This window comes from Hypanus sabinus, chromosome 26 (genome assembly GCF_030144855.1).
Source record: "Hypanus sabinus isolate sHypSab1 chromosome 26, sHypSab1.hap1, whole genome shotgun sequence".
NCBI lineage: Eukaryota > Metazoa > Chordata > Chondrichthyes > Myliobatiformes > Dasyatidae > Hypanus > Hypanus sabinus.
The window spans coordinates 21,218,163-21,243,400 of record NC_082731.1 but is presented as its reverse complement, the minus strand read 5'-3'; the positions used below and the strand labels follow the sequence as shown (position 1 = coordinate 21,243,400).

The 25,238-nt window shown below is 42.8% G+C and overlaps 2 gene segments (V, D, J or C); both read right to left on the bottom strand.

Annotated features, from left to right (window-relative positions):
- Positions 1–4,379: 4,379 nt before the first annotated feature.
- On the bottom strand, positions 4,380–4,888 carry LOC132381692 (T cell receptor alpha variable 3-like). The segment is given in 2 exon segments: positions 4,380–4,747; positions 4,843–4,888. Coding segments are annotated over 2 exon segments (414 nt in total).
- An 18,612-nt stretch (positions 4,889–23,500) lies between these two features.
- LOC132381691 (T cell receptor alpha variable 3-like) lies at positions 23,501–24,592 on the bottom strand. The segment is given in 2 exon segments: positions 23,501–23,868; positions 24,535–24,592. Coding segments are annotated over 2 exon segments (426 nt in total).
- Between the last annotated feature and the right edge of the window lie 646 nt (positions 24,593–25,238).

Sequence of the window (25,238 nt, the reverse complement as noted above, 5' to 3'; positions counted from 1 at the left end):
AGGATTCACAATAACCGAAAAAGGCGATTTCGAACGATTCTGTCATGATTTAAAAAATATATTTATTTTCAAGGAACTATATTAATTTTCCAGGAAATACGTTTTAACTCATAAAACCTGTTCATATCGCATGCCTTCACAGTATGTTAAATGTTAAACTCTGTCCCGAGCCTTGTAGGCTCACCAGGGCGGTGCTTATGCCGGTTTCAGTTGCTTGAAGCGACTGAAAGTACGAGACTCCCCCCGGGTATGAGGCCAGTCAATCGTGAACATTCACAGTAATGTCCGAGTCAATCTTGACTCGGCCCAGGAAACCCTAATAACACGTGTGTATATCAAATTTTGAACACTGAGCCTTAGAAGTGTATGTATGTATGTATGTATATAAGTATATATATATATATACACACGAGATATATCTTATATATATATATATTTTTATTTCATTATCCTCTTTCTATCCGTGGACGTTCCAGCGGCAGTTCGATTTTCTAGAGATAAATCTTCAGGAACATATTAGAGATTATTCATGTTTCGTGATATATACAAATACATATGCAGCATAATGATGATCTGTCCTTCATGAATAAATAACTCTGCGGGGAGCATTATCATGTTATGTTTCAAAAACCATCATGCAGTAAAGGGGAAATGTATAAACAGCCATGTTTTCCCTTCAGAACCGTGGGCACCGGTTGGTGTATAACCAAATATTCCACAAGAAGCACGAAAAAAGGATAAAGCAGCTTATTTGTCTTCTGTCCCGATCGTAAGAGCTTCAAAAAATCTTGCTTTACTGGACTGGCAGTGGCGAATGAGTCTCAATCTGTGTCTCAGCTGAGGTGCTGCACTACTACAGGGCTGTCAGAAGATCACTCAAACCTTCAGGCTCCAGTCTAAATGAAGTATTTATCACGGTCTATCTCCGATGCTTCCTCCTATCATACTACATTTTCCTTGTCTTTCACACACATGCTTTCCCTACTTCTGTCCTCGTCTCTTTAGGGCTTTGCTTCATCCACCTACATCGTGTTCGCCCCACTTTTCTTTCTACTCAACACTCCAGCAACTCGCGCTCTCTTCCGTATTCTTCTCATTCTCGAAATACCTCTCTCTCCCTTACTCCAAACGGCTTTTCTACGGACCCAGTTTTAGTATTTCACCCACTTTCTGAACCAAACACCTTCTTCTCCTTCTGAACCGCTCCATCCATTAGTGTCAGCTCTCTACTACCCGCCTTCCCTACTCTTATCTTCCTCGCTAGATCCTTCTCCATCCTCCCTCTCTTTCCATCTCCCACTCTATACTTCCACATCCCCTCTAACTTGCTGACCCCCTTTTAATCACTCTTTATTCATCTTTCTACCCTCCATACATCTCCTCTGTTCATCAACATCACGCTCTTTATTGCTTCCCTTTCTATTATTCAACTCTTGCCCTCTGCATTGTCTCTCTCTCTCTACTCTACCTTATCCCTGTCTCCATCTCACTCTCTGCCGGCCCCTCCGCAACCAGTAACTCCCTTCATTTTATTACGTCTTTAGTCCACTTCCACAATATATTCCTTCGTTTTTAATTAACCTCGTTCGGTTGGTTCTTCTCTTCAAATTTTCTCACTCTGGCCTTCTTCCTCTATCTGCTCCCACATTACGTGATGCTTGTACGCGTGCACTCAGTCATTTACAAAACTTACATTTTCCACATTTTGTCATTAACTAAGCCATCGTAATATGTTATGCTTGGTTAAATCAACACTATTTAATACTAGAACTTTCCACTCATTGTTCATTGTCTGCTGGAAAACATGAATATTGTTCAATCTTTGTTTTCTGTTAGTGTTTCCGTCGCCTGTCCTTACCACTGTAATGTCCGCAACCGTATGCAGCTGCCTTCATCGTGACGTGTTATGAAGGTTTGTTCGGGCTTGTTCGGAATGTAGGGACAAGTATCTTTGTCTGACAGTCGCCTTACACCGCTGCATACTCAAGGAATACATGGTAAATGTTCATAGGAGATTTCCTGCAATGTTTTCTGCCGTGATAGCATTTTGTGTCCAACAACAACTAATGCCCGGAAATGCTTTTTGATCTTCCTGTTTATAACTGTAGCAGAATTCAAACGCAATTTTTTATGCTGAGCAGCGTAAGGTTAATGCACAAACGTTAACCTCGCTGTACTGCAGCTCAGCATCTAGTGATGTTTCCACACTAAGTGTGCCCTGTAATGACGGCTGATTACATCACCGAGGCTGGTTGTTGCTCCGATTCTCCATCGTCATGCAAATGTCCCAGCTATATGGCACAACGGTACAAAGCCAAATCCGATTCAAAAGCCCGCAGAGACATTTAAAAAGAACCAGCTTCCTGTCATGCTGCAAAGCAATCATAAAACTCAGGGTACAATCTGGAGACTGCTGCAGCCTTTTGTGATTCACATTAAGCAAGTATTTTGCACTTTGCTCTCGATGCTAAGGAGGAAAATAATGCTCCTTATCTACATCGATAATTACAGTTATCTATTATTGTCTCCGCTTTTATAACAGTTCATTCAGAGTGTAATTCGCTTAAATGAACTCTAAGCAGTTCACTGCAATTCAGTGTCACATTCTGGCTGGACGTCTTTTGTCTGATACCCCATTCTCCCTTCTCACTCACCCACGCTCCACTTTTGCTGATGTTCAGATCCAGATCAGATTCAGATTCATTTTATTGTCATTTATAAACCAGAATATGCAATGCGGTTAAAAATGAGAAACGTTCTCCAGAATGATATCACGAAAAAGCACAAAACAGACGGTACAAGAAAAAAGCACAAAACATTTAGTAATCCCTAATCCAGATTCCGGAGAGGCTGCTGCGTGTAGATATTGCGCTACTGTCTTAGCACGTTCCCCAGAAAGGAACTACAAACCCATCAGACAAACCTAAAGCTGCAAGACCTACACAAAATTCCATAGTTACATAGAGTTATAGTTAACATATAATTTCAACAGTGCAGACAAGACCATAATTGATAAAAGACTAACTGACAAAGACCACATAATTATAACACATAGATTCAACAGTGCAAAGCAAAAAACGTAATCTGATAAAGAGCAGTCCATGGCACAGTATAAAAGAAAGTCTCAAAGTCCCGACAGCCCATCATCTGACGCTGACGGTAGATGGATGAAAAACTCTTCCTGCCATGAACCTGCAGCGCCGCAGTTTGCCGATACAGCACTCTGGGAGCTCCGTCCACATCCAACTCCGAGTCCGTTGGAAATATTCGAGCCTTCAACCAGACCTCCGACACCGAGCACCGAGTACCATCTCTGCCGACCGCTTCGACCCCGGCACCGGCCGCCAAGCACCTGGCAAAGCAGAGGATTCGGGGCCTTCCACCCGGAGATTTATTCCGATCGCACTGTAGCAGCGACAAAGAAAAAGGCATTTCAAAAGTTTCACCAGATGTTCCTCCGTGCTTCGCACGTTGTCTCCATAAAACCAAGATTGTACACGGCCCCTACTTACAGATAACAGATTTTCATTCCTGGAGTGGCCGCTGCGCCCTGCGTCGCTCCGCAATCTTGCAGTTGAGATGTTTAGTCCAAGTGTCGCCAAATGTAGAGGACTATCTGACCTTTGCTGGCCTGTGTGTGTGCGTGTGTGTGTGTGGGGGGGGGGGGGGGGGTGGTTCTCGTCTGTCTCCCTTTACTTGCGATTTCGGCAATGTTATCAGTCACTGTATTTCTGTTGACAGCAGGGAAAAGGAGATATTTAGTCTCGGAAACACTTTGCTTGTGAAATTCCTGTTTGTACATATAGATACGTCTCAAATTGTTTTGAACTTCTGGTAACGCTGTTTAAATTCACATTGTTCGCTTCTCAGATGTGCGTCACTCACCTTTATCGACGTCATCGAGTGTAGGCTCAGTACAATACTAGGATAAACAAAGGAAACAGATAAAATTTGGCACCACGCAAACCCGAAAGCCAGATGACGTTCAAAGTGAATGAGCTAAAAATTGGCGGCACTCTTGCATTTGTTCGCTCCCCCTTTCTCCTCCCCGCTCTCTCTCTCTCTCTCTCTCTCTCTCTCTCTCTCTCTCTACTCTCTCTCTCTCTCTCTCTCTCTCTCTCTCTCTCTCTCTCTCTCTCTCTCTCTCTCTCTCTTTCTCTCTCTCTGTCTTTCTCTCCCTCGCACTATCTCTCTCTATCTCTCACGTTCATCACTCTATTTCGATTATTCCCTATATATGACTGTCTAGATCCGGCTTTCCTGCCCGCCAAAAACTGTGGGATAAAAGGTTGTTATTCGCTTTCACACCGTTTATCGAAACAAGCGACCTTCACTGTTTCCATTGCGTGTGTTTTCTGTTTCCCCATGAAGTGCGCCATCTATTGAGTATTCTCAACAGCACTTAGGCGGGGTTTTTGTTCGGATCCATCATCTCCGTGTAACAGTGTGGGCTGCATGGCACAGAGATACACGGCGGTGTCCGATACAAGACTTCCATATATATTTAACTGAGCCGCCTGTCTGTCTTTCTGTAAAGTCCCGTTAAACCTCTGCGGCGTTCCCGGAAACCGATCCATTCTTGTGTTAATTAACTTTAGCAAGAATTGTAGACCTCCGCTTGGATGCTGAATGTACCAGAAAATGTAACTATTGGCTTTTGAGTAACTACAGTTCAGTGATACAGACTGTCCTTCTTCAATCGTTAATTCAGTCGGAGCCTGTGCAACTGAATATTCCGGAATCGTTCCTGCCATTAAAAAAAAAAAAACAAAAAAAGAAGTGAATAGACCTTTTTTGGAACTTAACCCAAATAACACGGTGAATGGTTTCACAGAAACTTACCTGGCAACATGGCCAATATAATCATAAAGAAACAGCTAGCACGCATGGTGTCTCGCATGAAGCTGAATTACAGTCGATCAAGCAGTCTTCCTTAAATAAGCTAGTAAGACTTGAGTGATATTGAAGTGTCGATCCAATATGCTACTCCTTCCGTTCCGGTAAAGCGTTGTGGGCGTGACCTGCTTGCACCAATCGGAATGTGTTTCGTTCTCTTACGTATGTATTTATTTTTCAATTTCTTCTGTTCTATTCACCCTTTAGATCTCTCTCTCTCTCTCTCTCTCTCTCTCTCTCTCTCTCTCTCTCTCTCTCTCTCTCTCTCTCTCTCTCTCACTCACTCTCTCTCTCGCCTCTCTCTCTCTCTTTCTCTCTCTCTCTCTCGCTCACTCTCTCTCTCTCTCTCTCTCTCTCTCTCTCTCTCTCTCTCTCTCTCTCTCTCTCTCTCTCTCTCTCTTCGCCCCTCCCCTCTTTCATCAACTCATTTCGCTCGTTTCCTATTCATGACTACATAGATACGGCTGCGGCACCTGGAGCAAAATATCAGGGCACGAGCTTTCATCCTTTTTAAAGCAGCAAGAGACTATCGCTGTTTCTTGTGCACGCGCGTTCTTTATTTTCACGCTAAGCATGTCGTCTCTTGAGTATTGACAACATCACTCATCAGAGGTTTTTGAACGGACCTGTCATCTCCGTGCAACACTCTGAGCTTCATGGAACAGAGATACATGGCAGCGTCCCAGGCAACAGCTGCCGAGATAGTTAACTAAGCCACCAGACTGTATTTCTATAAGACACGCGTAAACCTAAACGGGGTTTCTGGCGACTGATCCATCCTTGTTTTAATTAGATTCAGCAAGAATTGTAGACCTCCATGTTGACGCTGAATACACAAAAAAATATAACTATTGGCTATTGAGTAGCAGCAGTTCAGCATTACGGTTTGTCCTTCTTAGGTCGATAATTCAAGAGGCACCTGTGTAACTGAATCTTTTACAGTACTTCTTGCAATAAAAAATGTGAACAGACCTGTGTGAAATTCAAACCAATTAAACCAACTGAAATGTTTCGCAGAATCTCACCTGGTAGCAAGGTCAGTAGAATCAGACAGAAGCAGGTAATTGTGTCAATTACACTGCAGAAATATATTTCTTCATGCAGTTCGCCTTCAATATGTTATTAACACTCTATCGATTAAGTGTGATCAACTGCGCGTTGATTTCAGCTCTGTGAAAGGAATGAGGGCTTTTCACTGCTGCACTAACCAGAATAAGTTTCCTTCCGTGTAAGTCATATTTATTTTTCGGTCTCTTTCTGTTCCGTTATCCCTATCTTTCTTTCTCTCTCCCCCTCTCCCCGTACTTCCTTCATTGTGAAAATTTATCATTTATTATACAAGTGAATGAAGATGTTATCTCCGAGATATCCTTCAAACAGAATTTGGCTCATTAGGAAACGAAATGCAGAAGATGCTTGCTTATTTTCTTTCCTCCCTCCTTAAACGTGTCTCTCTGTCTCTTTCGACCTCCATCCTCGTATTTCACAAACGCCTTCCAACATCAATTCACTTTCATCACAAAGGTCAAAGTACATTTATTATCAAAACATGCATTCCACAGACAAACGTGCATATTCGTTTCCTTACAGCAACAACGAATCTTAGGAACACTGTATAATCCATTCAAATTGGCTGCCATTACTGCAGCCGAATCGCGAACTCATTCGTTTGAAGGCACAGCCTCAATTTATTGCTGAGGATCGAACTGAACGCCGAGCCGACCCTTACATCCGGCCTCGAGGCCCTGATCTTACCAACCAGGTACGGAGCTTAAGTCTTCAGAGCATCGGGTCGTTCTTCGCTGTCGAACCAGAGCACTGCCGTTTCGATACTCTTTCGGTTTTGTGACCACCTCCACGATTCGGCCCTTGCACGTTACGCAGCAGCCGCCCTGCCCGTTCGAGACCAGTTCACACCGCAATCGTGCCAAACCTCAGAGCGATTCTAAAGCTCAGCTCGAAAAGCAGGATACATGTTCCTATTTGTAATATTTTTATCCTACAAAACACTGACAGAAACAGTAATTTATATTTCTTGTGTTTTGTTTGCTACCAACAAGAGTAGTTCAACTTCACCAGAAGTCCGACAAAAATAACTAACATATCGTCCCCTAACCGTCCAAACGAACGAACACGATGTCATTTACAATGATGCTTCACAGGGTCTGCTTAGCTATATTTTCAGAGCGGCTTATTTGAGACAACATCATTTAATTTTGCGATGACAGACATGTTATTTATTGCCAAAACGAAACTTTGTGAAATTAAATAAAATTTAAAATAAATAATTCGTTCGGTTCCCCTTGTCGATTTGCATCGGTGAACCAATCATCTATTCGTGCCAAAGGATTCGATTCGACTGATTTACCTCTACTGTGGCAGACAGTGTGACATTTAAACTAACGTTGGATACTAAAGTAAATATGCAGATTCTTACAGCGTGCATGAATTTGACAGCGTAACACTTTTCCCGCAAAACTACCATAAACAATATTGTACTGCAGACAACAGGAGGAAATGAAAACAAAATAGGTGGACCCCCCCCTGGTTCTGATGAAAATTGTTAAACTACCCGGGGAGTGGGAATAAGGGATGAGTTCGTACCTGTGTTTAGAACTGAGATATCCCAGTGGTCATCACTGGGTGCGTCCTCACACATACACACACACACACACACACACACACACACACACACACACACACACACACACACACACACACACACACACACACACACACACACCAAAACCCGCCCCCCCGCGGCCTGCATCGTACGATAGAACTGATGGAGAGGCAGATCCCCTAATGGGACGGACTACGCAGAGGGCAGCTATTGGCCAGGATCCGGCAAGAAGGCTATTGTCTGTTATAATTGCTGTGAAGCGAAACACTTCAAGCGGGTGTGTGAACAATGGAAAACCACTCGGTGATCACCCCGATCACCAAATCGCAGAAACACAATAGGGAATGGACAGGCGTATCGAAGAGAAAATATTTTCAACAACATATCAAGGATCATCCTAAAGCTGAAAATCTATTCCTGAAGTCTTAGTAGGGCTAGGCTCCAGTCCTTCTTACGAATTGAAGATAATTATGCTAGAGCCATACTTAACACCGACTGTCCGGTTTCTCTGTTCTGCAGTTCGTTATACTCCCAGCATTTGACGCATTCACTCTTGACTTCACTCAGTGTGCTGAAGATCTGGTTACTCCCTCTTCATGCATGCTCCAGATGAGCACAAAAAGGATTCAGGTTTGCCTGAATGGGTACTGCTGAGGCCAGAACTGCAAAAGCACTCGTATATACTGGCGAACATGATAGTAGTGCGTGTCAGGAAAAAATCGGTGCGAGAGGTCACCCTCAAGCGTGGTTGCCAATGTCGTGCCTCTTGCCGGTGACGGTAATGTCTGTAGTCCATGTGAAACACTCTCTGAAAAGCAGAAAATTATCCGCCGAGTCATTCAGCTTTGAAGAACCCCGTTACTAGAGGTTAGACGAGGAGCTTGATATAGCAGTTGTTGAAACTTGAGAAGTCTTTTCTGCTGACGAGTTTGCTGTGGGCTGTTCCAAGAGCACTGACCACAGCATCCTGGTAACAGTGGAACCTGATCAGTGAAAGATCGCTGGTATGTCACCGGTAGTTTTCAGGAAGCTGATGGAATCTGGGATTATCACTGACTCCTGAAGCCCCAATGCGTAGCCAGGAAGATGTATCGGAAGGTATGGATTTGTGTCGACTCCCGGACTCTGAACAGGCGTACTTTCTCCGACCAGTGTACTGATCGAAGATAAGCTGTCCTGTCTGAGTGCTGCGAGGTGGTTCAGTGTGCTGCACTTGATACGTGAGTATTAGAGCCCCATGTGTTGGGCTGACACAGATGACGGCATTTCTATGTCCACCGGGGTTCCTCCAATTCAAAAGTATGCTGCTGTGCATATCGAAACCCCTGACAAAATCCAGCGCATCATGGAGAATACTTTGTGGGATATCGACTTGCTCGATGTATTGGTATATCTCGATGGTCTCATAGTGTTCGCGTCCACCTTGGAAGAACGTGAAGGAGCTTGTGCTGGATTTTAAAAATCAACAATTGCAATACGTACCGCATACTGATGCCAGCAGAGAGTTCTTAGGTGGTGCCCTGTATCAGGATCATGTAATTGTGTTGAGACTTATTCTATTTTATGCCGGAGTCTTTCACTTCAGAGAAAGTTGTAATTCCTGGTATTAAAAGGGGCGTGTTGGATGTTCAGCGTCTGCCTCTATGGTGTGAAGTTTGATGCGAGAACCCACAAAATTCCCCAAACTAATATTTTGAACTCGGCAAAAATGTTTGCTACAAGCCATAGGAGATTGACGGCGTTGTCTGCCTATGACTTCAGACTGAAGTACTGTCCGGAAAGTAGGGATATTCATGCCCATGCTTTTTCCTAACAGCTTACGAAGCGTTGTACAGGCAGGAAGAGTGGAAGAACGTTCCTGCCCCTGTGACTGAAAATGTGTTATGAATCACAGAATGACAAATTATTTCCAAATAATCAGAACATGCCTATTTGAGGTGGGAGAGAGTGTAGTGACCTGGTTTACATGAGTACTATTATTCTGTATGTATTTCATTTTGGAATTTCTGTAAGAGCAGCTTGTTTGGGTTCCTGTTGAAAATAATGGATGAAGTGGATTGTGCACCAGCCAGTGAGCGGAAGGTTTTCTCGGTGATGGACAATAAATTGGGCTTATTATAGTTTGTTTGCGGCTTGAGATGAAGAGAAAAGAATTTGGGGAATACCAGTCGTAGCATAAAATCCGATTGTAGACCTGTTTGTTCGAGATGGATTACGAACTGCATTCGGAAGGTAGTGTGCGCGTTCACGCAAAAGAGTACCCAGTGAATGAGATTTGAGAAGTTCAAGATGAACTCAAACTTGTGCACTTTTGATTGTTCAATTAGGATGGGCCAATTTCTTTTTGTGTGTTATTTTTGCTGTTCTTTACAAACCCCTTAGTTATGTTGAGATTCATATATACCATTCTTTTATCGGTATGCAATGTACTTTCAGCTAAATGATTTTACCAATTGCTAACAGGGTAACAAATTATACTACATCCACACAAATGAGTGAGAGAGAGTTTCAATTTCACTAGTTTGGCGAGGCCAGTGACTGTCCTCCCTAAACCTGTGCAGCCACGGAAACCAGCGTGTTTCTTTGTGTTTTTTTTTCAGAAACAGGGCACTTCGTCAGATGCGAGAGCTTTGTTTTTCATCAGTAACAGAGATAAACTGTTTATTTTTATTTCACATGAAAATTTTAAAAAAGAGAAACGTTGGGAACACCAAACAGGCGTGGAAGTTATTGCGAAAATCGAAGAATGAGCAGTCACGTAGAGAGAGAATTACTTAAGATTTGCTGCCATCTGGTGGAATATATCTTCTGATTTCTGCTGATGTTACACGAAACTCAGGACCTCCTTCACGTCTCAAAAGCCAATACACAAACAATCACAACTTCTGTCCGCCGAATTAATCGGTAGATTTTTCATGGAAAAACTGCATATGAATACTTCAAAATGCCATGCGCCGCGCTACTTGCTCATTTTTGCTTTTCCAACCAACTCTGGGAGTCGCTACGTTCTGCCAGAAATCCACGTCAGGGAAGAGTAAAGACTGTCATTGCTGGTTGTGCTGCATCCGGGCTTCGGTACCCTACCATTTATTCTGCTCGCACACTCTGCTCGATGAGCAAGCATAATTTGTCGACAGTCTTCCTCAAAAATATTCGACCTCTGCCCCGCATGCTTTCACCTTTGAGTGGCGCTGCGCTATTAACGTCAGCTCGCAAATGATTTGCTTCCTTTGTTCTGCACTTCTGCGCTCGCCTCGGCAAAATATCATTTCCTGCACTGCGTGTGAACGCCTACATTCTATTGTGTCTTTGGGGATTTAACACCGTGCGTTGCCTTTTGTGATTGGTCTGTTTGACCAAGGTATGTATATTTCTGCTCTGGCAATGAGTCTCCAACCTGTAGTCGCAGTATGACAGACGCAATCAGAATGATTATGAAGAACTGTCTCAAGCCCGTCCTCGGCATTGTGTTTCTTTTAGGTAAGATATTCCTTCACTGCAATATTCCAGACATCTCTGTAATTCTCTGTAAGCATGCTGTTATTTCTATGTGGGTAAGTATGTTGTTCGAAGTAGAGCTCATGATCTATTGATTATTTTATTATAGACTGGAGCCTTCAAGACTCCGTGGAACAGTCAGTCGATGCAATGACGGTCGATGAAGAAAGTAATGTTACTCTGAACTGTACTTTGCAAACAAGCGATATACTACCGACCGTTTTCTGGTACAGGCAGCGCACCAGACAAAGACCACAGTATTTGATTCGGATTAACGCAGGGAAAGTATACCGAAATGAAGGTATAACCGAAAGATTGTCGGCTACCTATGATAAAAATAAAAAGCATACCAAACTATCGATTAACAGCACCATCATCTCGGACTCGGCCACATACTTCTGCGCGATGAGCCCACGGTGCTTACATATTTGAATTATCTCAAACAAAAACCCACTTTCAGCGTTTCCCCGGGAGGTCGATAGAGGGCGAACAAATCAAGGCGAACATAAATGCCAACTGAAGCCGAACGACTTCGTCCAATGCTTTCATATGATGCCATGGTGAGTTTCTCTCACCAGTGACATATCTACTTAGCATTTGCAATGCAAGTTTTTGTTTTCCAATAGCTATAACAGTAATCAGAATCACTTCATCTTAAGTGATTCCTATGTGTTAATTAGTTTCTTTGAATATTCACCTTTCACATCTGAAACTGCCACAATCATCAGTACGGAGAACCTTTTAAGCGTTCCTTGGATATAGAAAAGAACTAAACTTTGGCACAAGTATCGGAAATGCGCCAATCAACATTATACTTCAAAATGCTGTTGACGCTATCATTTATTGAAATCACTCAGTAGCTCCGTCCAGTGTTTCTCACCTCCTACGGAATTATCGACTAGGCATTTTATTCTTCAATAGCTGTAGCTGTGATCAAAACCACTTAATCCTGAATGATGTCTCTGTGTACCTAATTTCTCTAAATTTGCCCGTTCGCGTCTGAAGCTTCCAATATCATCAGTACGGATACGTGAATTAGTTTAAGTGTTATTTAGACAGAGATAGTGACGGAATGCTGGCACAAAAATCGCACATGTCGCAAGTAACATATTTCAAAACGCTGACGAAGCCTTCATGTGGCTTTTGAATTCAGTCAAAGATGTCAGCACACCGGTAGATTGTTGAGTTGCATCTCGTTGATTTTCATTAAGACCAGAGAGGCTTACACATTTAAACGCCAACGATAGATTGTTCCCGATATCAATAAATGCTGGGTGTAGTTGGAATTTCCGGTTTTCTTATAAAGTTACTACCAGCAGTAATTCCAAATCACGACCCATTGTGTTTACCGAGAATTGTTACGTCGTTTCCATGAAAATATAATAAAGTTGGCAAAATATTTTGATTGCCTGCATCAGCAATTCAAAACATTGTACAACTGGCAATATTTAAAGCACTTGCTCTTTATGCGCAGTCGGAGCATCGGAGACAATGAACCTTGGCGTCCACTTCTTTGCTCGCACGTTCACAAAAGCTCTCTTTCTATCTTATAATACGGACTTTTCCCTTCGAGCGTGCTTTTCTAGACGCTCGCCGCGATTTACACGCTGACTCCTGTACGTTGCGGGAATGAGACCGCTGTCGGTGTGCCGGGATTCGCCGTTATTCGATGTGTAGATCGCCTTGGAGTTCCGGGATTTCGTTGCTCTGGAGGCGGACAACGTCGGGATTGGTATGTCTGCAGGAAATCGCTGCATCGCAGGAGTCGAAAGCTCACTGGTTGCGTGCAAAGAAAACAGAGATCTTTGGGCACAGAGCTCGGAACAATCGACGGAAAGGGCGTTTAATATCGTAAATCAGCGAATTGTTTATTATGTCTCCCCTCTCACTCTGCACAGCAGACACCGAGGAGGGGGATCATTGCTTTGCTGCTTTTACGCCTGTACACATGTTCTGTAACTCATGTATCAGCCTGCACTTAAAATCCCGACCTTGATCCGTTGGCGGAGACAATAATAAATAAAGTACTTCTCAAAGAATTTGAACACAGTCACAGCCCTCTATTCCATGGTAGTGATCAGAAATAACCAAATCATTGGCGGTGTTGCTGTCGTGTGGATATTCTGACTTCAAATGGGAGACGTGATTGAGAGCCATGGTATCTGGAGCAGACGTTACGTAAGGCTGTGGACGCGACGGAGAACGTTGAAGTAGTACAGGTTCAGTTTCCAAGACTCAACACTGAAAGGATGCAAGCAGTTTGGTCGATAGCTAGGCACGTAAACCAGGACAGAGCGAGGCCGCCACCGACGGTAGTGTTGCCACTGTTCTCACAGGAAGATACATAAACGAGCTACCAGAGTAAACGTATATTTGTGCCAGCAACGACCATGAAGAATCTCATCCGGCTCGCCCGCCTGCTCGAGAAAGAAAATGTGTGCATACGTAGCAGCTGGATAATCGAAGAAAGATATACTTGTAGAAGAATAGCCCAGATTGAAACTAGGAGTCTCCCGTCAGTTTAAGTAATCAATTCAGATGACTATTTTGCGAGACAGAAAGCAGCTTATAGCTTCGCCAGTTTGTTATTGGCGCTTTCCATCTGTCCATTGGATTCGCGGTGAAATCCCAAGACCGACTGGCTAGAGCTACAGTGTTCTTCAAAAAGCCTTCCGGAGCTGGAAAATAAACTGCAATCTACATTCAAAACTAGCGTCTTTGAGAAAGTTGTGTACTCTATACACAAGTTGCAGCATGGCACAAGTCATCTACGGAGCAGATGAATCTTGGGAGGGGTAGTAAAAGATATAGGCCTTCATCATTCGGTCCAACAACTTTATAATCAAGTTGTAATATCGCAATAATGGCAAGCATGTGAAAAAATAATTGAGATATGTAACCAGAAACAGAAAGAAATGGCAGTGGGTTTAGCAGCTGCCGTGCTCTAGGTTCCCTGATCTAGGCGAAGATGTTTAAAGCTATCGGTTATGGTTTGAAATCTTCTTAGCATAGACTTTAGAACGGGAAAACGACCCAGTGTGTGGTTAACTGGGTCTGCCCATTGCTGCTGTCTTGAATTATGCTGACGATGGTCGTAACTTCTGATAGATCGATCTCAGCAGCACCGACATCTGGTGCATGGGTTCTGCGACGACAACGAGGTCTGGTGGATAATACCACCCGCAGAATGCACACAGTTTCCAATTCTTCAGATCTGGTGGCAGGCAAAGATAAGGTTAAAACAGTTAAACATATGTAACACCCTGATTAATGTAATGGTCTTTCTGTCGAAGTACTAATAATGTAATGGTTTTCCTGCAGCAGAAGTGTTTGCGTTTAGTCTGGAGGTAACGGGGGCTTTGGAATTTGCACTGTACAAGGAACGGAATTTTATATCTTGTTGCGTGCCTGTGACCGATATAATCTGGGGTATCTATCCGGTGGAAGATGGAGAAAGAAGATGGCAAAACGCAGAAGTCGGAGGGAACAGATAGAAAATGGACCTGGATTCGGTCCGGAAGTCGACGAAGCCCACGCAAATCAATGGAAGACCAGTAGAGGGAAGCCCTGAGTTCCAAGTTCTGCACATTACACTGTTCCATTAATGTACGTCCGTTTTTCAGTAACTTTGCTAACCCGTTAAGCAAACAAACAGAAGGATTGGCACTTCAGTCTCAAACGTTTGGTGGGGACAAAGATTGACTTCCCTTGAATTAACCATCCCACAGAACCAGAGGGTTACAACTATATGGGACCACCACACCTGGCGCGATTGTAGATGATTTGACATATTTATATGGTCTGAAAAATACACAAATTGATAGTTATTCCAGTACAACCTATATCTGAACTCCATCAGGGCTAATATGAATCCCTACATCTTTGTATTCTCTCTGCTATAAGTCTGTCCGCAGGGATAGATGCTGGTGGAAAAAAACACACACAGGAATGGAGTTCAAAGAGGAGTTCAAAGTAGTACCTGATGTGTCTACTTCAACAATAAGGGGAACCTAAGTTTGGTTTTGTTTCGGAAAATAAGGGAACCACGCCTTAAGAAATTCGGCGAAAATGGTCGGAGATTCCTTTAGACAGAGCAACAAAGGGTGCTACGATGGGCTTGACGTTGCAGGTGAGCCTTTGAAGAATATTGGGAACCCAAGAATCCGCTGGACCTGACTGATCTTCGTAGCTTATTGCCAATTCCGATTACCTGCATTTAGTTAGATCCTTTGCCATGTCCCATTTGAGACAATAACTCTTTCGTTGAACGTCTGTAGAGACAATAAACACATTCTTCTCTAAATTGACGCATAGTTGTTTTTGGAATAAATTCTGAAGAATCATTCAAAAATTTTTCGGGTTTTGCGGTAGGTCAAGCAGACGATGACAGCATCATCTAGCTACAGATACAACAATGATATTTAACATTTATCCGATAACGTGATTGGGATGAAAACAGGGTGCGTTAACTGAACTGAATGGCATCCGAAGATAATCCCAATCAAGGTCTTGAAAAGCGGTCTTCCCTTCGACACTCTATCAGCTTCAATGTATTTTCGCCGTCGGGTTTAGTAAGGATGTTTCTCTTTTACAGTAATTCGAAAGAAGATGTTTTCGGTGGAAAGTTCCACCTCTTCTTTACTGTGAGCCTGTTGACTACTGAATTATCCATCCATTTGAGGATTCCGGATTCTCACAGACGAGTGGATGGTGCGCTGTCGATAAGCTTCCAACAGAATGCGTCTCAAATTGCCTCTCAACCAAGTTCAGCTCCTAGGCCTGACGTGAGGCTTAGCTACAAAGCCCAGTATAAAACGTAAAATTAAAAGAAATGGCAGAGTTGAGTTACGGGCATCTAACTAACAGTCGCTCGCTGCAGATGGGGTTCTTACTTTGGAAGACAACTCAACAAGGAGAAGGAAAAAAAAACTATATCTCTGGGGCCTTTCGTTATGCCCGTTCATGGAAACAACTCTTACTTGTCAACGTGGTTAATGACAACCTGCAACTGTGTCTATCCTTTGCATTCAGTAGTTTTGTGCGGTGAAGGAGGCTGTTTCAGGAGGATTTTGCTGTCTATGTCGTACTACGCTGAACAGTATAACGACTTCAATATCGTCGTCCCCACTTACGGCACAACATGTCTGTCGACCATGAAATCTGCTTCCTTCCGCCTATATTGACTTGAAAAAGAAGTATTTACGCAGGGAACGTGAAGAGATGGATGAAACTCAACGCTGGCGCATCACGGATTATTCCTCCGTGACCAGCCCTTTGGAGCTAACATGGAGTAGAGACGTTCTCGGGCTGAACGGTTTCAGGCAGAAATTTAATTGCGTAGTCATTAATTAGATGCGGCTGGAGTGCTGTGGCCATTTTCTTATAAACCCAGATCTGGATACTGGGTAGAAAATTTCGACAGCTCGGTAGAGGCATGATGCTTCTTAGGAGAAGAAGGTGGAAGCGTCGCAGAATCGAAAAGCAACGCGGAGAGATGAGTAAGCTGCTGGCCCAGTAGAATTGGTAAGTAGTGGCGGGTATCCGGAGAAAAAGGGAAAATTAAAAAAAATCAATAACGTGACATGGATTCACTCGGAATTCGGTCCGATATATGTAGACAGAAACATTTTAAGCTTCATTATCACCTCCATATACAGTGCTTTATTATTATTGTTGTTCTTGTGAGGAACCATTTCAAACCCCCGAAATAAAACCTATATTAAGACGTGCATATGAATAACAAACTAAGTAACGTACAGAGAGAGGGGAGAGCAGCGGACACGTGTTCAGTAGCTCATTTTCCATTCAGCAAACCGATGCAGAAGAGTAAGGTTACACCTGAAACGCTGGATATGTCTTCAAGCACCTGCACCACCTACTTTAAGAAAACAATGATAAGAGGGCATACCCAGATTAATAAGAGTCTTTAATGATTAATGCTGCAATTTTCAGTGCCTTGGATGCTTGAGGCTAGCGCCTATGAGGAAGAAAACTGAGTTTATGACATTCTGCACCTTTCTATCCCACCTTTTTCAGTCGCCACCCCCTCCCACCACGCACCCCAAGTTCAGACGGTAATGCAAGCAGTTAGAATACAATGCAGGATGCATCGGTACAGACAGGAACAGTTTGGAGGCTGATCATCCCAGGGACAAAAGGATATAGAAAATTATTCCTGATCGCTTGATGTAGTCGGAGATGCCTTTGCTGATACAAAATTGCTTGCTGCATTCACATCCAAGTAGGCTGTAAACGCATGCTGAGGAGACAATACGATCCCATAAGGCCGTAACACGTAAGAGCATAATGAGGCCATTCAGACTATCCATTCGGCTTCGCCATTCCATCATGTCTGATCCGGGTTACCACTCAACCTTCTCGTCAAATCGTTTAATGCCCTGAACGATCAGTAGGAATCCTTCAACTTCCGCCTTACATATAGAAACCGACGGTCACTACCGCAGTCTGTGGTTGAACATTCACCAAATTCACTACTCTGTCGCAAATAAAGTTCCTCCTTAACTATGCTATAAAAAATGTCCCTCAGTGTTAACGGTATGCCCTCAAATCGTTGTTATCTACACCTTAGGAAGCATCTTCTCCACATTCTCTCTTCCTTGTTCTTTTTGTAGGTTGCAAAGAGATCCCTCAGCATTTTTCTAAATTCCAATGAAAACTGTGCGACAGAGGCTAAACGCTTCTCATATATTAATCCATTCATTTCCGGAATCATTATCGTGAACCTCCCCTAGATTCTTTCTCTAACGACAACATTTCCTTTCTCAGATATGTGACACAATACCTTTGACAAGTTCCAAGTCCTCTCTAAACTATGTATTATCAGGGTTCAGTATTATCTCCTTGTTCTTATATTCTATACCCTCACACGAAAAGTTGTAATTGGATTTAACTTCTCTATCAAAAACATCATTTAATTTAACCGTCTTGGGGTCTTGCACGGGGACTCCGAAGTCCCTCTGCACCTTCGATATTTGAACCGTCTCCGCATTTAGACAATATTCTGCCCTACGGTTCGTTTTACATTCTTATACATTTCCCAACACTGAATTCCATTTGCCACTTTTAGACCAGTCTTCCAATTTGCCTAAATTCGGCTGCTAACGATTTGTGTCCTCAACACTACCTACACTTATATCTATCTTAATTTCATCTGCAAACTTTGCACAAAGCTATCAGTTCCATCTTCGAAATCATTGGCAAATAACGTGAGTAGTAGCTGTCCCAAAACTGACCACTACGAAACCCAACTTGACACTAGCACCTTACCATAAAAATCTCCTTTATCCCTACATGCTAACTTCTGCCTGTCAGTCTTTCATCTATCCATGTACTATCTCTCTTGTAAGGCAAAAGACCTAATCTTGTTAAGAAAAATCATGTGTAGTACTTTATAAATTGCTTTCTGAAAATCCAAGTAAATGACATCCGTTTGTTCATATTGCTTGCTGCTGCTCGAAATACTTTAACATGTTTGCTTGACAAGGTTTACTTTCACAGAAACCTGTAACGACTTTGACAATTTTTTCAAAAGTTTTTAAGAACCCCTAAACCTCATTCTTCATAGTCGACTCCCACACAATCGAAACCTCTGAGGTTAGACTAAATGGCATTTAAATTCTTTTTTTTTGCCTCCTTCCCTTCTTATAGAGTGCAGTGACAGTTTCAATGATGTAGACCTCCGAGATACTCCCAGAATCCACTGGTTCTTGAAAGATCATGACCAATTTTTTCTGGTCTCTGTTCTGCAAGATCTTACAGGACCCTGGGAAGTAGTCTAGATCTATGATTGTCATTGCTATACCAATGTGACGTGGGAGTTCAAGGCACTCTCAAAGGTGGTAACGTGGAAAAATCCCTCTTTAAGACGATATATCCATCTTAATAACTTTGAGAGTGCCTCGAACACTTTTTTTTTCCCCTTTGTAATATTAATGAAATGTACTCCTGACCGGTACACACACGAACATCTGGCACACTGCTAATGTCTTACAGTGAAGACAGAGGCATAATATCCATTACTTTTATGTCCCATTCCTTTGCCGCCCCCTATTATTATCTCTCCAACATCGTTTTACAGTAGACCAATATCAACTATCACCTCCTTCTTAATTATATATTCGAAACAAACAATATATCTTTCCCTTTACTCCTATTATTGGTAATTCTTCCCTGTTGGTTAATCCTTTCCTGATCCATTGTAGGTTATCATTTGTTGGATTTTACAGGGTTCCCTACCATCTAACCGCCCACTCATGTATGATACCTTATATGCCAATTCTTAGCTTTTTTGGAGGCATTAACGTGCTTCGTTAGCCATATCTGCCTATATCTTGCATTTGAAAATTTCTTCCTCTGTTGGACAAAACCATCTAGAGTATGGTGAACTATTCAAAGAAATTTGATCTATCTCTTTTCTGCCGCCATATCCGCCGGTATCCTCCTGCAATCCACCTACGCAATCTCCTTTCACATGTCTCTATAATTCCAATTATTCCATTGCTGTTTGGTACAGTTAACGATGGATTCTTCCCCTCAGATTACATTATGGATTTAGTTATATTATGTTCACAGCCTCCAAAGCTTTCCTTTACGTTACGATCCGTAATAAGATCTGGATTATTGTAGGATACCCAAACAAAGATAGGCTTTCCTCGAGTAGGTTCAAACAGAAGATGCATACCTTGCGGTTGTAGAAGATCTAAGAAAAATGGTGGAGCACGTCAAAGAACTCCCTTTCTTCACCCAGTTTTGATATTTCCAAATATCCCAAGAGTGCAATAACAGAAGTGTCCCATCATATTTAACGCAGAGGTGTGCGTGACCTAGCAGAGCGAGATGAAATGGTAGAGCCTCAGAGACCTTATACCCTGTTACAAAAACTGCGTTGCGTTCTTGACTTGTCATGCAGACTTTCCTTAACTTGAATATGAGCTTCGATAAGGGTTTCAAGATCATCTGCGAGCTCTCTCCGGGAAATTGATCTTTTGTTTCAGTTGATATCGTGCAGAGGGATATGGCAATATGGGCTTCAGCGTTTCAAACATATCTACCAGCAGGGACCGGAATTCGATTGCGATGTGTACTTGTACCGCGCAAAGTTTGAAGAGTCAGTAGGCTGCAGCAAGTCAGCGGACAGGGTGGTCCAGCACCCTCTCCATCTGCAGATTTACGGGTGGCAGGTTTGTTCATGTGTCAGAGTTTGTATCAAAACGTGCCATGAGGTAACGAGAGGTTTGTCAGAAAAGGGAGAGACGATATGCGACACTTTGCAGAGTTTGAAGTAGAACGTGATTAGTTTCAGTTTAATATACAGTAAGCGCTGCATAAGAAGTGATCAACATTCCCTTGGGTTGAACTAATTCTTTCGAGTGCCGTTAGGTTCGAGTAATTAATGGTAAACATAGAGAACTGGTTGAAGAGAAACGGACAGCATATACAGTGGCCTACTTAGTGGTTGGCCAACACTAATCAAAAATGCTCAAACGCTAATGGGTCCATGAATATGTCAGTCTGGCTGTACGTATCACGTGTGTCCGCATAGTTACACAGAGCCGAGTTTGATATGGTGAAATTCAAGATTTAGAACAGTTACCCAGCAGTGGAGGTTTTGACCAAGTCGATCCAAGTGCAGTAGAAACTAGATTTGAGGTTCGAATTGAAGAAATAACTTTTCTCTAGTACAACTCTAGTACAGGGTGAAGGTTGGCTAGTATTCGAACGACACTCAAGGACTGAGTAGGCCCAAGCATGCTCAAGAGTGAGCAAAGCCGAACAAAACAAAGGGAATTTCAATATTCGAACAAAAATTGGCACAGTTTCACATCACACTGAAACCACCACAAAATAAAATAATCAGCTGAAGTTCAGAGGAAGAGAATTGTCGGCACCGTAAAGGCGCTGGCGCCACAGATAGTCAGAGTGTTGCATATAATTACCTATGACTACAATCTCATTGTTACCTCCAGAAGAAGATCCACAAAATCGACCAAAGTCGATTTGCAACTATGCATTTGTGAAGAAAAAATATTTTCATTTTCCAGGAACAATATCGCAACTAAATACGTTTTAACCCAAGGAACCCGTTCAGATTCTATGCCCTCCCATTATTGTAAATGTTAAAGCTTTTCGGGAGGATCAGAGGCTCATCAGTCCAGTTATTCCAGTTTCCGTGGTGTTAACCGACTGAGAGGACAAGACTTCCCCCGATAGGAAGCCAGTCAATTTGGACCCCCCGTAACAAGTGCCTATAACACATTTTGAGCCACAGATCTATTTAAAATGCTTAAATAGCCGAGCATTAACAAATAGTCTGATATTAATAAATGGATGAATAAACGTTAATTAATGTTTCAGAGATCTAACATTCATTTCAGTAGATACTGGTCAAATTTGACCTGGAACAGCCACAATGTAGAAAAAATGTGTAGCATCTGCAGAAAAGTATATATTTTTAAAAGTATTCATCTTTGCGCATTTTGGCTCACTTTAGGAATGGCCATCAAATTTCTGCTAAAAAGTGGCATTTGGAGTTCTTTTACTGGAGTCTAATGTCAAAAAGGGTCAAATATGTCCCGAACAGTGCATAACGGTTAAACGGAAGAACAACTTCAATTGAATTAAAATTCCACATACCTGAGCATATATCTGTCCCTGAGATTCCTCCTTTTAGCTGCACGACGTGAACATCGCTATTTTGTTTGTATAATCCTTCGGATTTCGCGGTAATGTGGGCTTTCACCTTCGTAAGCGTTGGTACACAAACAGTGAGCTTTTGTCCACATCCGGCTGGAACACTGTTGTCACACTCCGACATTGTGACAACTTTTGACGGTTTTTATTGCAAGTATTGCCAAATGAAGAGGACCATCGGACATTTGCTGGTGTGTGTGTGTGCGTGCGCGCGTGTGTGTGTGTGTGTGTGTGTGTGTGTGTGTGTGTGTGTGTGTGTGTGTGTGTGCGTGCGTGCGCGCGCGTGTGTGTGTGTGTGTGTGTGTGTGTGTGCGTGTGTGTGTGTTTGTGCGCCGCGCGTCCGTGTGTTTTTTCTCCGTTCTTGTCTGGCTCCCTCTACTTGCGATTTCCGCAATGCCGTCAATCACGATATCATTTTAGGCAGCAGGAAAAGGAGATATTTAGTCTCGGAAATGCATTGCTTGGGAAGTTCCTGTTTGTACATGTTGTTCTCAAATGCTGCTAAAACTGTTTAAAGCCACCACATTGGACTCTTTCCAGATGAGCGTCACTATGCTTAATCGTCGTCATCGAGAGTAGGCTTACAATATTAGAGGGAGGAATAAAGGAAACAGGTGAAATCTGGCATCAAGCAACCCCGAAAGCCAGGTGACATTCCGAAGTGAATCAGCTAAAACTGGCGGCACCCTTGCATATGTTCACTCCCTCTTTCTTCTCCTCTCTCTCTCTCTCTCTCTCTCTCTCTCTCTCTCTCTCTCTCTCTCTCTCTCTCTCTCTCTCTCTCTCTCTCTCTCTCTCTCTCCTTTCCTGAAGTCAAGTCCAGTCACTGTTATTGTCATTTCCACCATAACTGTTAGTACAGTACATTGTAAAAATCAGACGTTTTTCAGGACCATGGTGTTAAATTAGACTGAACTACGTAAAAAGTAACACAGAGGGAAAACACACACACACACACACAACAACTACACTAGACTACAGACCTACCCAGGACTGCATAAAGTGCAGGAAACGGTGCAGGCATTACAAATAAATAATAAACAGGACAATTTGGCAGTATGGCGTCAGTCCAGGCTCTGGTTACTGAGCAGTCTGATATCGTTGGGGAAGAAACTGTCACATACCCTGGTCGTGAGAGCCCGAGTGCTTGTGCCTTTACACAGACGGCAGGAGGGAGAAGAGATTGTATGAGGTGTACGTCGGGTCATTCATAATATTGTTTGCTTGGCGGATGCAGCGTGTAGTGTAAACGTCCGTGATGGTGGGAAGAGGTACCCCGATGATATTCTCAGCTTACCTCACTATCCAGTGCAGGGTATTGAAATCTGAGATGATGCAATTTCCGAGTCAGGCAGTGATGCAGCTGCTCAGGATGATCTCAATACAAGCCCTGTCGAATGTGTTGAGGATGGTGGTGTGTAGTGGTTTGAGATGGACTTTCCTCAGTCTTCGCAGAAAGTCGAGACGCTGCTGGTCGTTTTTTTTTTTTTTTTGCTATGGAGCTGGTGTTGAGAGACTAGGAGAGATTCCTCGCCAAGTGAACACCAAGAAATTTGGTGCTCTTAACAATCCTTCGCTCTATCTCTCTCCAACTCTCTCTTTCGTCACTCCATTTCGATCATTCCCTATGCATGACTATCTAGAAACGGCTTTCCTGACCGCCAAGCGCAGCAGGATACAGGGCTGTTTTTGTTTTTCACACGGTTTACCGAGCGAAGCGTCCATCATTGTTTGCAATGCGTGTCCTTTATGTTTCCCCATTAAGTGCGCCCTCTATTGAGTGTTCTCAACATCACTCAAACGGGGTTTTTGTTCGGATCTATCATCTCCGTGCAACAGTGTGGGCTGCATGGCACAGAGATACAAGGCGGAGTCCGAAACAATACTTCCAGATATAATTAACTGAGACACCTGGCTGTCTTTCTGTAAAGTACCGGTAATCCTCTGCGGAATTTCTGGAGACCGATCCATCTTTGTGTTAATTAGCTTCAGCAAGAATTGTAGACCTCTGTTTTGATGCTGAATGTACCAAAATATATAATTATATGCTCCTGAGTAATTACAGTTCAGTAATATGGCCTCTCCTTCTTGAATGCTTAGTTCAGAAGGCTCCTGTGTAACGGAATCTTTTGCAATCGTCCCTGCAATAAAAAATGAAAAAAATACCTTTGTTAAACTCAGCTCAAATAACACGATCAATTGTTTTACAGAAACTCACCTGACAACAGGGCCAATAAAATCATAAAGAAACAATAACCACGCATGTTGTCAAACATCAAGCTGAATGTGTTTCGATCAAGCATGACCAACATTGAAGAGCTGATCCAATAAGCTGCGCCTTCGGCTCTGTTAAAGAGTTGAGGGTGTTACCCTGCTTGCACCAATCGGAATGGGTTTCGTTCTCTTAAGTATATTTTTATTTCTCAGTCTCTCCTGTTCAATTCTTCCTGTCGATTTCCTCTCTCTCTCTCTCTCTCTCTCTCTCTCTCTCTCTCTCTCTCTCTCTCTCTCTCTCTCTCTCTCTCTCTCTCTCTCTCTCTCTCTCTCTCTCTCATCTCTTTCTCTCTCTCTCTCTCTCTCTCTCTCTCTCTCTCTCTCTGTCACGCCTTCTCTTTCATCAATCTATTTTACTCTTTTCCTATTCATGACTACCTTGATACGGCTCTCGCACCAGGTGCAAACATCAGGGAACAGTGTTGTTCGTGACTTCCATCCTTTTTTTGGACCTGTTTCTTGTGCGCCAACGGTCTTTTTTAAAGCTAAGTACGTCCTCTGTTGAGTCTTGAAAACATTACTCAGGGCAGTACTTTGACCGGACCCGTCATCTTCGTTCAACTCTGTGAGCTTCATGCCCCAGACATACATGACGTAGTCCTAAGCAAGAGCCCCCGAGAGAGTTAATTGAGCGTCCTGGCTGTCTTTCTGTAATACACCCTTAAACGTAAACAGATATTTCGGCGACCAATCCATCGTCCTGTTCATTAACTTCAGAAATAAATGTGGCCCTCCATGTTGACACTGAATGTATCAAAAATAAGTCTGGGCTGTTAATAACTGCAGTTCAGAATTACGATCTCTCCTTCTTCAGTTGTTAATTCAAGAGGATCCTGTGTAACTGAATCTTTTGCAGTAGCTCCAAGGATAAATGAAAATATGTGTACAGACCGGTGTTGAATTCAATCCATTTCAACCCACTGAAAGGTTTCGCAGAATCTCACCTAGTAGCAAGGCCGGTATAATCAGTGAGAAGCAGATCGCACGGTGTCTATTAACCGGCTGAATTATATTACATCATGTAGTTTACCTTCAGTAAGTTATTAACACATTATCGATTGAGTGGGGTTCAATGCGCGTCGCCTTCTGCTCTGTGAAAGAGATGAGAAGATTACATACGGTCCGCTTAGCTATATCTTCAGAGCTGGTTATTTGAGACAATATAATTGAATTTTGCCTAACTGTGATGCTACTAATTACGAAAACGAAAGTTCGTCAAATAAAGTGAATATTAAAA